Here is a 16002-nt window from a genome sequence, read left to right as displayed (position 1 = left end):
GTTGTAAAAATTGTGACCAATGGACTAATACTAGTGCCATCTTCAAATAATGTAGTTTCTAAATTGTTAAAATGATGACCCCCGAATTGATATGGGAGCCCCAAGAGGGGTTCAAGTTTAACATAGAAATTTATAGGGAAAATGTTTAGAAATCTTCTTAAGAACAACGATGCTACAGTTTGTGAGATTATTATGCAAGCATTCCAAGAAAGGGTAGATTTTAAATTGGTTTTATTGAATCCAGACTATTACTGGGGCCCCAAGAGAGGTTCACATTTCAAGTTAGAAATATATATGTGGAAATATTTAAAAACTGCAATAAAATAACACAAGGAACTGTTGTTCAGGTGAGCAGTGTTGCCAATGGGCCTCTTGCATTGATTAAAAAAAATATGTATTGAATAATGTTTGTCAATTATTTTTGCTTAATGCTGCTTTATTTTCTCTACCAAAGTACATTATGTGAAATTTCTTAAAGATGAAGTACTGGTATTCTTTCATTTCTATGAAGTCATAATTCCTGAAATGACATAAATGTTACAGTATTTCTTATTTATTTATCACCCAATGCATATACAATATAACTAGTTAACACGCAAACACACACACGTGCACACATACATGTATATCTCTATATATAAAGCGAACCATTGCTCCTTTTTTTCACAGATACAAGACTGGAGTTATTTTGATTATAGAGATGAAGGATTGGAGAGAGGGGCGTGTCCTACAGAGACTGAGGGGACACGACGAGGATGTCTTATGTGTGGCCTGGTGTCCCGTTCCTGGGGAAAATTTCAAAACATACCAAGATCTGGATAATCCCAACAGTCAGTCACCCAATGGTAATATATTGTCTGTGGAAAATATTAAAAATTCAGTGCAATATTAATTCATGGAAGCACTCACAAAACAGTAATATCCATTTGCCAATAACTTATGGTTTCATCAATTTTTGTTGAGCACCAATTTTTGTTTGGGTCTTTTGTTAAGATGATCAATAAAATTCAGTGGGCATTGAAGAAAGCAATATGATAACAATTTGTATTTTTAGAGCCATTGTCAAGAAATTGATATATCCTGGAAAAAAATGATGGCCATGAATATTAATGAAAAGTACAGTTTGTGTATTTATTCTAAAAAAATAATGTATGGGGGAAATTGTAACTATATATGATACATGTACTGGTAAATAGATTGTTTTGAAAGAAATCTATTTGTTTCAAATGAATGAAACATATTCATCTACAATGTACAACAATGAATGTACATGTATTTATAAAAATAAAATAACTATTTATTGTAAACATTTTGTTACTCTTATACATGTACTTTTCAGCTGAAGCAGATGCTGTGACACCCATGGATTTTGGATCAGAAGGACATCTGTTGGCCTCCAGCAGTAAAGATAAAACTGTGAGGATTTGGAGCTCGCTCAGAGGGAGACAAATCGCAGTGTTCAAGTCTCCTAAGTCCAATCAGTTTGCCCGTGAGGATAAAACTAAATCGTGGTCAACTTTGTTATGGAATCCAAACAATGCAAACCATGTCTATGTCAGCTCCTCTGGGTAATTACCAAAATTTTAATATGAAATTAGAGTTTTTTGAAAGGTGGAAGGTTAACAAATAGAAACATAAATGATAATGATATGAAGATGGATGAAAATAATTTATATCAAGACAATGAAAACCTTATCATTGTGTATTATAATTCTCAGTTGTTTATCAATTTGAAGGGGTGAGATTTTAAAGTGGAATCTTGATTCGGGTCCCTCACAGAAGCCAGCCTCCATAAGCTCTGCCAAGGTGCTTAGCCACAACCGCCCCGTCTTCTGTATGTGTGCAGGGGGACTCAACAACTCGCTCATGTGTACAGTGTCTATGGACAGACAGGTATGCTTGATTGATGATGGAGTATCAACACTTCACAGCATTTAGATGTATATTTTATATTGATATAGTTTTTTCCCACAAATTTTTAAAAAGAATTGAATTTAATGTAATTTTGCCATATCTAATATTTAAAGGTGATGTGAATATGTGCAAATGAAAGGTACCGTAATAGTAAATTTAGTATAAATAATTTTGTTCATGTATTTAAATTCTCTGATGTTTAATTACATGTACTGTTATCGCAGATCTCGCTTGTATGTATACACTTTGGCCGATATAGCGATGCGTTGAGTGATGGCACTTTTTGATCAGTGTGTATTTCATTTGCGATACGCAACAAAGATTCTGAGTGGTGTATTTTATAGATCCGCCCATTTATCAAATGCATGTTGCAATAAATAAATTCATATTTATTGATATATATTGATGTTTATGTTACAGATGATATTCTGGAATCTGCCCCAGTGTGTGCCAGTTTGTGCAGTGCCCACTTTAGGAGGATTTGTGTATGCTGTCAAGACATCTCCCATTGATCCAGGTAGGTGAAGAACAGCTCTGACCCTCATATAAAAGTTGTATGTGATGGGTTAAAAGCAAGATAATCTGTGTTTGTTGAACATAGTGCCTCTGAAATAGCCAAAGTAAATAGAACTATCATATCAGATAATGTTTACCTTGACTTTAATCACTTTGAACTTTGCCTATTGTTTACCTTTGACCTTGATATTAAAGGTCGTGTCTTCATCTTGAATTGTTGCAAGCAAGCATCAAAATATTTCATCCATTTACCTAAGTTCAAGAGAAGGACAGAATTGGTCAAAGATTTTATGGGTCGAAAATTGATTGTTATATAATGTGTCGCAAATTGACTGCAATTTTATGCAAAATGGTATCTTCAGAAACATTATCTTTCACGGACCTGTTTTCATTGGGTGATTTTAGGGAGACTTGCCATCGGTGTTGGAGACAGTATGATACGGCTGTGGAATATGAACAACTCGGTCAACCCGTTCGATGTCACGGTTCTCTGGCAGGGCATAAAGTCCAAGGTCACAGCAGTAAGTCAGTACACATCATGGCACTTCAATTAAAATGAACTATTGTTTGTGTCTTCCTTTTCTTGCTGTCTGTAACCCTACTTTTGGTATCTGTCAGCGATTGCAGTAGAGAGATCTCATCGGTGTTATGATTGATATGGTCTCCATTATGTTGTTCTTGGTTTACAGCTTGCCTGGCATCCAGTGAAGGAGGGACGTCTAGGATTCGGTACGGATGATGGCAGAGTGGGCGTTTTTGATACCTTGTCTAATAAGTAGGTTGTATAGAGTATTGAATTTCACTTTTCTGTCACTTTTATCTATCCCAACATACTTTATGAGTATGACAAAAAAATTGAACTGTCAATTTTGTTTCTATCAACATCTCAGTTCACATATGATAATTTATATTATAATGTGTACATGAAAACTCTCGTTTGCTTTTACAGACCCCCCAGTATATCTTCCCACTATCACAGAAGAACGGTCTATGTTGTTGCTTGGGGTCCAGCATGTTCAACAGTGTCTGGTACGGTATTTTTCCACTTTTTAATTGTCATCATATTGAAATTACTATTGTAGTGTTTTTATGTTCTTTTATTATTATATATCTATTTGTTTTTTTTATGCTTTCAGAGGAAGAAAATGAGACTTTGTTTGTAATATACAGTGTGGGAGATGGTATCATCCTGTCACATGACCCCAAAAAATTTCAGAATGAGGCCCAGGACATAAATTCAGTCATTTTCAAAATGAATGGGCCAAAGGTTTGAAGTGTAACTGATTCAAGAACGAAGAAATAAACACACTTATGAAAAAGTATTAGAATTGTATGATAGATATTTTTAGGGTTTTTTTTTCACTAGTTAGTGTTTAGAATGATAAATTATAAAAACTTGTTTATATCAAAATTTGATAGCTTGATATTTTTACAGCAAAGAGTTCCAATTCGAAGTGAAGTAAGCTGGAATCCAGACTTTTCCTTGGTTGCCATTGGCAATGATGATGGGTGAGAATTCAAGTTACTTTTTATGAAACACTGGAGACCCACTGGTAGCATATTATGAAGTTTTATGTAGTGTCGCCTGTTTTATGAGGAACAAAGTTTGACACAGATTTTAGAAAAACGTCATTCTTTCTCTATTTTATAGTGTATGGAGCGTAGAAAAAGAAAAAGCAATTATTTGAAATTGTTTTTATTTTTATAAAACAAATTTAGGAACATTAGATCGTACAAACCAATTTCAATTGTCTGTAAAAGTTGTACTCAGATACGGCATATAAAATAAGTAAAGGAATCCCTTGATTTTGACAAATGAAATTAACAATGGGAAGGGGGTGTAAATGGGGCCTGGGGACAGTAACAGGGGATTATGAAAATTATGAAATCATAGTGCCTCTCCAGAGAGATAAATGAACAGAATCAACAAGAACTCTAATATTTTGCTTCTTGTGAATTTTCCACAGCTCTGTTGAAATCTACAAGTCTGGATCCTTCAAACTATTATGTGTGGTTCATATTCATCGAAAACTAGTGAACAGCATTCAGTGGCACCCCATCCACAATGTGGAGACCTCATCCAGTCAGAAATATTACATAGCCACTGGTTCTAATGAGGCCACAATACAGATAGTGGACTTGTCTTCAGTACTAGGTGGTATGTCAAACAATTTTAAATGTCACAGCATTTAATCTGCCACCATAATGAATGTAATTATTTTGCCAAAATTGTCCTGTGGGGAATGCTATTTATTACCAAATGGTTAATGTGGAATAAGATATTTATTATCACAAGGGTTTTGTGGAGTGTTAATTATTACAAAAAGGGTACTGGATTTAGTCTTAGTACTGCTCCTAAGTCTTGTGTATGAACTGAAACTAATATTTTAAGAAAGACAAATTATTGGTATTCATTAATCACTCTTTCAGTACCTTTATTTGTTCAGAATCTGCTTTGTGCAGTAGGCTATCTGATGACAGGCGGACTCTTCCAATTTGTAAATCAAACCAAACCTTTTACATTGACTGTGTGGTTTCTGACCTTTTACATTGACTGTGTGGTTCTTGACCTCTACTTTGACTTTGTGGTTCCTGACATTTTACATTGACTGTTTGGTTCCTGACATTTTATATTTGACTGACGTGTGGTTCCTGAAATTTTACATTGACTGTGTGGTTCCAGACATTTTACATTGACTTTGTGGTTCCAGACATTTTACATTGACTTTGTGGTTCTTGACATTGCAGGGAAGCTGCATGAGGCTGTAGATGAGGTGGTGCTGATTTCGGAGGCTAAGACTACATTGTTTGGACACAATAACAGGATTGTGGGTCTGCAGTGGAGCCCTCATGATGACAACACACTGGCCTCTGTGTCTTTTGATGGCACTGCTCGGGTAAACGACACCTACTTAAACTCCAACCTTTCTAAGAAAATTATTGGTGAACCAGTCATGTGAAGATCTGTAAATTCCATACTGTCAGTACAAAGTTTACTTTTTTCAGTATTTTGATGTCAGCTTTTGTATACCTTTCCAGTTTTATGGCATTTAAACAAAGGTAGGGAGTTAGTCACTCTAACCCCCATTACTGACCTTTATATAAGGTCAACATCAAACATGTAACTAATAGTATCACTTTACTTAAAATAAGATTAAGAGATAAAATGAAAGTTGCTCTGTAGGTTGTAGATTTTCCGATTTTACCTGATATAGACACATATTGTCTATATCATAGACATATATGTCATAGTCTTGACGTGAAGGTATATATAATTGCAGGTTTGGGATGCGAGTAAAGGTCAGACAATTGCCAGTTACCATGGACACCGAGGTCGTCTGCTTTGTGTGCAGTGGAGCGGATCTGATCCAGATGTAGTATTCACAGGTGGTGAAGACTTTACGTTCCATAAGTGGAGAGTTTCAAGGAATCCATACTCTGCAGAAGATGATGGTAAGGTTATTTCATTCTTATAAACTAAGGTTTACTGAGTATTTTTTAATCAAAATGTGTTTTGGTCCTTAAGTGCATCTGTCTGTCCATCAATTATCTCAAGTCCAGATCAAAGCAGATCTATGTAAAAAAAAATCCTTATTATTCCCTTTATTTTTCCCAATTAAGATTGTATATGAATCATATCAGACATCTGTGAAAATTCCTTGTTAGGTCATAGCAGTGAATTTACATTCCACATATTTTTTGCATGTAAAATGTGCGGAAATCTACTGCCAACATAATGTCATAACACAGATAGGGTACCTACAGGTTTACTTATATGTATTATTATGATGTCACAAACGATGAATGCTGTTAAAATATAACATCAGAAGCAATAATTATAGTTCACACTTTTGGCTGTTACAGTGGCTCTTACATAAAATTAAAGGTTCTGTGACCTTGAATCAAGTTTCTAGGTCTAGGGTGAAAATCTTTTTGAAATCCAGATTTAGACCTTATACTCTCTTTCCTTTACCCAATCTTGCTCAGACTTAACAAAAGATTGCAATGAAGTATTTTGTGTGCAATGGCATTGAGCCAAGTTTCTTTGTTCAGTGTCAAGGTCATTGCAAACCTCTGTCTAAAATATTTGTTCTGACCTTATTTTCTGAGCTCTTGGCCTTATTTGCATATACTTTTCTCATGGAGTGGTAGTTAGAGAAAGGATGTTGAAATGATGTATTTATTATCATACTTGCCAGTCAGTTCAGTTTAATTTGTGAGAGTACTAGACATTTGCATGTGATGAATCACATCACGTTTACAAAGCAATTTTTAAATTGAATTTGAATAAAGAAGACATTTGTTATGGCCATGCTTTATTCACTTACTAATTTGCTTTGACACATCTAGTACATCACATCAGTAATTAAAAACAAATTCATATATATTGTCCACCTACACTATCCCAAGTACAGCAGGGTTGTAAACTATTGACATTTCTCTAGACATGTAAATTGGGAAAATTCAATTTTATCAGTCTCTTGGGGTCTCTGCAGCTGTAATTAATTATGACATTGGGATCACCCAAGGCCGGCATTTTTAAATAAATAAGTTAATGACACATAATTCATTAGCAGGAAACCCAATTTTTTGAGGTTTTGTTTTATCAGTGGAATATTCAGTAAAAGTGATCGAGAACAGCACTCATAGAAAATAATACAGATTATTGTACTATTGGCTGGAAGTTAATCAAGAAGGAAAATTGGCAATGGCAAAGAATGTAGTTGGCTGCAATATTCAATTAATTCTAATCATTGCTATAGATTGTCTATAGAGATATTTTAATGTTTAATGAAGAAGACAGATTTGTCTTTTTGATCTTTGTGTTCTTTATATATGTCATTGTTTGCACTTAAGTAGAGAACTTATTGAAATGAGTTGATGTGTCTCTGACCTGATGCATTTCATGAGCTTCATATCACCCATCAATGTCGTCTGCCCAGTCTGCCGTGTTGAAACTAGCACTGAATCCAAGTCCAAAAGAGTCAATGCACTCTCATTGCTTTATTTTTTTTTGCAATAAATTTAGAAGAAAGGTTTAAGTATTTCTAATGATTAAATGCTAAGATACAATGCTCAATGAACTATATATGAAAAGAGTTAAATTTGGCCCCCATTATTCTTCATTTTTTAAAGTGTTTCGGGTACAATAAAGTGTTATGTTATATTTTAGATGAGTTGATGTAAAATATATTTTTCACCTATTTATTTGATTTATTTGCACTCACTGGCAGTATATGACACCAGAAGTGACGCTATTTCTATAATTCAATCAAAATCAGTCAAAAATTGACATTTTTCTTACCTTTTTATGAATAGGAAATATAGAGCGCATGCTTGAACAAGGAAAAAAAATTTGTCACTTATTAGCCTTGGATAGATACATTTCTGATTAAAAATATTTTGTTTGTTCAAACATGCGCTCTATGTTTCAGATAGAAAAACTGCTTGAAAACAAGCTGTTTTGTGCTAAAAATGCAAAAATGGCGGGAAAAGGTTGTCTTTACGATGTCATATTTCTAAATTGTGGGCAGTTGAATCAAAATGAACATAATGTAAAAGCATTACATATATATCTGTACAAAGAAAACAAAGAATTACATAAAAATGACGATGTTCATTTTAGGGGGCCATTTTAGGCCCATATCATATATAGTCCTTTATAATCAATTAGATAATATCTGGAGAATCAATCTTGCTATGTTACAAGGTCCTGTGATTTTATAGAGCATATGTTACTATGATGTTAAAATCTGATGCAAACCTCAGTAACCTTGACCTTCACTGTGACCTTAAATGATTTATTTTGGCTAGAGGTCAAGGTCATGACAAATATCTATTAAAAATCATTGTTCGGAGCTGATTTTCTCTCCCCTTGGTCCCATAGTTTTGTCCGAAAACTAAAAATGTGAAAAAGGGTCAAAGTAAAAGCAGTTCTTTATAAAATCCCACTCGAGGCACTTGAGAGATTGACATCCATGCCCCATTTTGAATTTTTTAAATAAAAACAATCTGAGGCTGACACTCACTTTCTTTCTATGAAAACAATCTAATTTGAATTCTATTATTAGAAAGTGAACACATTTCGACTGAACTATTTAAAAAAAAAATCATAGTTTTTGAGTGACAGTGAAGTTTCCGTGAAGTCTGTCTTCCTTGTATTAATTTCCTGGGATTGTATATTGAAAGCATTACAGAATATGAAACATATCAGCATCAATAAATTTGTTAGATTTTCTCCTTTCCTCCTGTTCTTGTTTTCTTTATTTTTATGAGATACTGACTAGGAAATATATCAATTAAATCACTCACAACTCAGTAAATCTAGTTTCATTGCATCAGTTCGTTTGGAAGTAAAGGAAAGCTAACTCCTGTTAATGTTCTTTGCTCTGTATTTATGCCTTTAATGATGTTTTTTAATCTTAAAATTTGTTAAAAATGATATAGTTATTAATATAAAAGTATGTTTGGGTTGCATGATAATTTTTTTTTTCTGGTGATTTTTTGATGTGTAGGATTTCAATATTTGAATATTAGTGCCAAAAACTTTCTGGGCTGTTGCATACAGGTTGCATGCCTTCTCTCTTTTACCGGTAATTGTAAGTAAAAAAAATGCTCTTTTCAAAAACAAGATTAAAAAAGAGAAATAAGTTACAATATCAATAAAGTATTGTGCATATAAAACTATATATACACAAAATGATACTTAATTTGAAGATACCAAAATCTTGTACAACTAAAGGGAAATAATAAATTGAATGAAATCTACCTTGGTAACTTATTTTTTTCTTTTAAATGAAAGCAAAACATTATTTAATCACATTTTTTATCTGATCAAAATATGTATGTTATATTAAAGCTCAAAGAAAGAAAAAGACAAAATCCAGAGGAAGAAAGAAAACTCTAAAAGATGCAGATGACAAAAACACTTCCAGAGAGGTCAAGGGGTCAAAGACGGATCATCCAGAAGAGGATAAAGGGTCAACTCAGCATAACGAGGTGAAGGTTACAGAGCCATCAGTTACCTTGGATACCAGAACTCAGGCCAGTTTGGATGAGTTGCTACTGAAGAAAAAGGCGGAGCTGGAAGGAACAGAATATATGCCTAGTGAAGGTTATAGTTCTTGTTTGGTTTGTGAATTGAGGAATTGATAAATCTCAAAAAGTGGGGTTTTGTTCCATGTTTATTTTTATGAAAAAGTAACCTTACCTAAGACATAGTGTAATTATATTAAAATTCTGAAAGAAATGTTAAAGATGGTAAACAGAGAATGTTAATATTTTTCTAGATCTCTGATCTAAAAAAAAAAAAGATGAGATGTAGACTTTTGATTCAATAAGAATGAAGATAGAAGATAGGATTGGTTGATACATTGACTTTTAAATGGCATCTTGTTTTTCATAGACATTGAAGCACTACAGGTTCCTAGGGAGACTACCATAGAAAAACAACAGCAGAATGCAGCTATTGTGCAGCCTTCAAAGAATCTGATGGACACTGATTCATCCACAAAGAGCAACGAAAATAAAAGTAAGAGAATCTTTGTATCATTGAGATTGCAGAATGAATAAGTTCATCTCAAAAAATTGATTGCTTTGTAAGCAGAACAGTCATATTCGATATTGAATAATGTGATCAACACTACAATTAAGGAACAAGAGTTATGCAGGTTATCGGAGAAAAGGGAGCATGAAGTTCATCAATGTTGCTGAGCAAGCAAAAAAGTCATAAAAAAGATGGAGTCTTGACAATAACTCCAGCATGAATCCATCGGGGAAATTAACTTTTATAGTCTATAGCCCGGTTGCTTCTGACCCTATCTGGGAGTTGGAAACTGGACTCCCAGTCGGAATGTTATAATGGGAGCACTTGAGGCTGCGTAAATAGAAGTGGAGGTTCTTTTGTTGTAATTTTAGCGCCCTAAGAGGTCTATCACAGTTGCACAAGACCTTTTTGAACTGATTGGGTTACCATACTTTTCTTTGCACACTGAATTGCTTGTGCAAATTACAGAAATGATGAAGCATCATTTGGGGCCATAAAGAATCATTAAGGGGGATAGAATATCTTTGATTACAATCTAATGGATGCAGTAAATTATCAAGTGTGTATAAGAAACCTCGATAAAATATAAGTGTTTCAAATTACAGGTATGGTGCAGAGATGAATAAGATATTGCTATTTTAATAAAAACGGTATATTGAATCTGTTGGCAGAGATAAATTGGATCTTTGATAAGTTGAGGGCATAAGTACCAGGTTCTAGTAAGTACTGACATACAGGATACTGAGTGACACTTATCCATCATATATGTGATGACAGTCAATACTGATATCAGCACATAGTTGGTGTGCATCTAATATTTCATGATTCCTGTTTCCAACACATTTTAGCTGTATGCAAAGTTATATCTTACATAAGGGGTTAAATCTAGGGTGTGAAGATCTTTAACCCAATATTTGCTCTTAATTTACTTTTTCACAAAAATGTGGTGGCTGGTTAGTAGATAAAGATTTTTGAACTTCAGGGTTTTTGTTCTTGCTAATTAAAGGAAAAGGTGTGTTCATCTAAAAAATTCTTATGTGAATTTTCTTGGTGTGACTGCAGATGCCAAGTAAAGCTTATTTCATTTTTTTTTCCTTTTATTCCTCTGTTGAGGATAAATGCCAGAATTTGATTTATAAAAACAGTGAAGATTTTTACATGTAGTAACAATCAAAATACCATAATTGTATCCACAATTTTTTTTTTTTTTTAAATGAATACTTGTGTGTCAAATGCATTAAGCTTTAGTTTAGAGTCTAGGGTTGTAAAGAAAATTTTTTTTTAATTAGTCTCCTACTTTCTCTGTCGTGTTGCAGACCCTCCCCCATCCCCCCCCCCCCCCCCTTCAAGCTCAGTGAGGTGACTGACAATATCAATAAAACGCATCTTATGGTACTGAGTTTTTCATTTACTCTAGATTCCTAATTAAACAAGAAGAAATAATTAACATCGATGTGAATTTGTGAGAAGCTCCCCTTGCTGATTTTAAAATGAGGGCAGTCTTGCACTTTTGTGTCCTTAGAAACTTTTCCTTTGACATTCTCTTCACAACCATGTCAAGAAAACAAAAGCAGCACTATGATAACACTGTATTCTGTTTGTATTTCAGTTTGTCCTAGTATTTTCTGAACTCACCCTTTGATTTTTAGATACTTCAGTTTTGAATGTCTGTGGAGCATTGATATTGTCATGCTGATCAATGCATCTTGTTTTAAGAATCAAACAGAGATAACTGATTGGTTATAGTGTCAGAGAGATCACTTCAGTGTCATTTACAAAATAAATTCATCTGTTATTCAGTATACGATAAATTTTTTCAAATTTTATCATTGTTTTTTAAAGAAAGATTTATGCTAGAATCTACCATTTATTAGCTTCCTGAGACGTCTCCAGGCATGACTCTATCATTAGTTTGCTGAAATTCCCAGGACTCTGCTTAATCTTATCCAAAAAACATTATCAAATGTTAAGGAGACAACTTGTCTTGCTGCTTTAGCCGTAAGTCACGTGGATTTTTCTCTGTATTCACATTGTGCAGAAAGTTAAAAAAAAATCATACCATTTCTTTGAACAGTAAAATGTTTTCCTTGATTATTTAATGCTGCTAAGAAGGTGGGTTTATAATAGGCCTAAAGTTTGTAAATAAGAAATATCGTTAGCAAATTGTACATATGTATGAGCTAGAGATTCACTTCATAAACAGAACACGTCTAAGTGTTATAAGGAACATTTTAAAAGTTCAGAGAATGTGTATATATACTTTTGTTTTAGATTTGGAAGTGAAAATATGAGTAATGATACACTTTAAGTATAATATAATTAGCTTGATTCTGATTCCCCGTAATTTTTACCAAGAGAGAACAGGGATTGGATCTCATGACTTTATGCTCGGCAAAATGGGTACTTGGTATTTTTCCTTTCACAGCAAATTCAAGGGAAAGCAATACCTCTTTAAAATCTAATGTTATGTTGAGAAAAATGAATAGATGTTTAAATACTCATGTATAAAAAATTGTTACTTCTAAGGTTTAACTTTTAAAGCATTTGCATGGTGACAAATTTGCAAATCTTTGCATTGCCTTTAAAGTTTGCATATATTTCTACCATGCAAACATACAATGTATCCATTGCAGGCTTTCTGTTGGATTAGGGTATACTTTCCTATCATCAGGCCCCTAGCTGTAGTAATTAACTTTTATTAACAATATCCAGTAATAAGAAATTCAGCAATATTTGAAAGTTGTATGTTTTAGGAAATGTCCATTTATTTAAAGTCAAATTAACATAAAAACGTATGTGTACATATTATATATGTACTAAGTACAAAATACATATTACAGACCATTCAACCCTATTCGCACTGTTTGTTACTATTTTATTTTGTAATCATCAAGTAATTTAAAAGTTTCACAAAAGTGCAGAAAACCTTGTAAGATTTGTGTGACCTGGTTTCACATAGTTCATAATTGATTCAGGAAGACAATTTCTAACAACGCACTAGATGCAAAACCCAAATCCAACTACTGAATGCCCTAATCAATAGATACTGCTTAGGACTAGCAGCCTCTAATATCCTGCCTTTACATTTTTTTCTATCATGACCTACATCATTTTCTTGGTTTTAGTGGCTAGAATTCGCTTAGATCAGCATTTTTTCTCTTTGATATCTGTTGACCTTGGATGCCATGGCAACAGAGTTGACTGTCTGTTGGTTCAGTTGTTGGCTGCGGAAGTCAAGAGTTCAATTTCTGTTTTATATAAAATCAATGAAGACCTCATCTATGATTTATTGGAACCATAAGTGGCCTAACTACTGACCAGGAAAGCTATTTTTTTTCCTAATTCAGAACTGGGGCTGTGTTATCACATCTATTATAATCTCAATTGACGTTCATTTGGCAATTTGTGCTGGTCCTCCACAAGAAAGAAGGAATAATTTGTTCAGTTTCCTCAGAAAAGTAAAAGTACAAAGCCTCCTGAGTAATGGTCCAAAAAGTGAATGTTGTTTACGAATGGATGATTAAAGTTGGTTTACTTATGATTTAAAAGGACTTCTGCAGGGCTTCATCATTAACCTGGATAGACTCAATTTCCTCTAGCCCATAAACTTGGATTATTGAATGAATTTTTACAATGAGAACTCAGTATATATATATTGCAGGTTAAATTACCAGTCTGAGATATTGTATTTAGGTCTGATGATTCATTTGTAGCTCACTGTTAAAAACATAGTTAAATCACAGAGATTTTGTTGTTAAACAATGTAACTTTCAGCTATTACAATCAGACTTAAATTTTAATAGCATTACTAAAAACAGTGGTTGCAATATACAGCAAAACTCGAATATAACAAACACAGATATAACGAATTTACATATATAACGAAATCATTTCCTGGCACAGTTCTTATATAAACCTGTAGAAGAATGCAGTATATAATGAACACTGCTATAATTAATTTACAACTGTACCGAAGTAATTTCAAGACCCTTGCTTGCAAAATTTTAAAGTATTTCATCGTTTATTTATTCCAGTATTTTCCATTACAAATTTTTTCGAGGATTCATGAAATTTTAAGATGCATATACAAAATGCTCAAATTCAAATATTCAAAAAAAAATTTTTTTGGATTGAAGTGAAAGTGCTATATTGACTTTTTTGTAAATGACGGTAATATTGATTTTATAACTTACAATAGATTGAAGTTGACAGTCAGCGGAGTATTTTATAATGAATTTGCTCTAAGATGTAGATCTAATGAATTTGTTATAAGTGTATATTAATAAAATACAGCTTTTTTCTATGGTCTCCTGAAATTGTCTCTAAATGAGTTTTGCAGTACAACTTTTAAGTCTATTGATAGAAATTTTTGTATCTATAGTAAAAGCTAATATAAAAACAAGATGAACTATAAAAATACAGACATGTAAGCATAATTTAACTTTACTCTTTTGAAGCTCTTTATCAAGTATAGCTTGGGTTAAGATCAAACACCAAAGATATTAGAAACTGATATTCAAATGCTAAAAACATAAATCGGTCAGTAAAAGATCATTTGAACCTAGTCACTCATATTCAGGTTAGCTAAATTCAGATGCACCTTTGCACACCGTAGTAAAACAAAGTGGTGTACTTTTACTCTAACAGAGGTTTCCATGTCAATCAATGTGATGTTAAGAGTTCTGAAACATAAAAATCGTGGAGACGTTAAATGAATTTTGTTTGAGTTGCTCGGTGCAGTTTGAATTTGACAGCAGATTGTTGATGCGATGATAACAGAGCTACGTCTATCCTGGTCCGCTTCAATGGTGATCAGAATAAGTAATGATAGTCAAAATACCTCTCAATAATGCAGAGGCTTGTGACCATAAACTTCAGGGTAAAAAAATGAAACGACCAATAAAAAAGACATAGGTATTAATCTTTAATAAGGAGTATTTTTCCATCAGCGTTTTTTAATGGTTTGTATATCGTGGAACACTGGTTATCATAATTAGTATTTATGCATTTTTGTAAAGGATTTAATTCTGTCTTCAGAATTTTGTGCATTTTTTCCCTTCAAAACAAGTAAATAGAAAGCTGCAGGTTGCACTACAGTATTAAATTTTACTATATATTCTTACCAAAATTGCACAACTTTAGATACAGATTATAAATTCAAACCGAACTTCTGGAAAAAATCCTCTTGACATCTTTTTAAACAACGCTTCATTTACAATTTTCTAGCAAAATACACACGTGCATCCAGCAAGGCGTGAGACTTTGTTTACCTCGAAGTTACACATGTGCTTGAAAATCAAGCCCGGGCCTTTTCACCCCCCTCCGGAAACAACACGCATCAAAAATTCAAATGACCTCGCATTATTACAAAAATGGGATAGTTAGGCCTCTTACACATTGTTTTTCAGCTCATAAAAAAAATCAGCTCCTGTCGCGTGCGGAAACGCCCCGAATTCAAAGGAAAATTCGGGAATTATTTTGGCTCAGCCATGTTTTGACGTGAACCTTCAGTGAAATACTGTTATGACACCTGCAATATAACTCATTTTTTGTTATCGCAAAATCAACATTAATAAATTGATTAATACTTATTGTGTTGTGTGACTAAAAAAAAATTATGAAGATATCTACTCATTTCAGAAAGTTATGAGCGATTTTTTAACACCACAGTATACACGGTGGCCACTGATTTATGAAAATATGATCAAAGTTATACTGTATGCATTTACACGGTGTTTTGATATTCAGTGATTTTTTGGTTTTAACTTGACAAGTGATGTATGAAAATGTATAAAATGACGCAAATTAATTAATATCATGTGGACCCTAGAAATTATGTCAGCAAAAAATTCAATGACCCTGCCTCTGGGGGGTGGGGTAGAGAAAACGTCATTATTTCAAACAATTTATGAAAATGGTGAGAACCTTTGTCCAAAATAGCATGGTCTTGTTCTAATCTAACTAACATGAGTGATACATCTCAGCTGTTTACCGCTTTCGTACCAATATTTCTCAATTTTGGACAT

At 33.3% G+C, this 16002-nt stretch overlaps 1 protein-coding gene across 2 annotated transcripts in view; it reads left to right on the top strand.

Moving 5' to 3' along the window:
- LOC105327757 (gem-associated protein 5) overlaps positions 1–16002 on the top strand; it is a 67456-nt gene that overhangs the window by 1938 nt on the left and 49516 nt on the right. Inside the window, exons 3-16 of one of the 2 annotated variants that reach the window (XM_066074967.1) lie at positions 670–830; positions 1340–1568; positions 1737–1893; positions 2335–2431; positions 2836–2951; positions 3120–3205; positions 3380–3459; positions 3567–3697; positions 3866–3939; positions 4398–4588; positions 5179–5327; positions 5712–5883; positions 9290–9544; positions 9836–9961. In XM_066074967.1, the coding sequence (XP_065931039.1) occupies positions 670–830; positions 1340–1568; positions 1737–1893; positions 2335–2431; positions 2836–2951; positions 3120–3205; positions 3380–3459; positions 3567–3697; positions 3866–3939; positions 4398–4588; positions 5179–5327; positions 5712–5883; positions 9290–9544; positions 9836–9961 (2024 nt within the window). Of the gene's footprint in view, positions 1–669; positions 846–1339; positions 1569–1736; positions 1894–2334; positions 2432–2835; positions 2952–3119; positions 3206–3379; positions 3460–3566; positions 3698–3865; positions 3940–4397; positions 4589–5178; positions 5328–5711; positions 5884–9289; positions 9545–9835; positions 9962–16002 lie in introns of both variants that reach the window. The other variant, XM_066074966.1, reaches the window with a different exon arrangement.

Source organism: Magallana gigas, chromosome 2 (assembly GCF_963853765.1).
Source record: "Magallana gigas chromosome 2, xbMagGiga1.1, whole genome shotgun sequence".
Lineage (NCBI taxonomy): Eukaryota > Metazoa > Mollusca > Bivalvia > Ostreida > Ostreidae > Magallana > Magallana gigas.
This window is presented reverse-complemented; position numbering and strand designations above follow the sequence as displayed.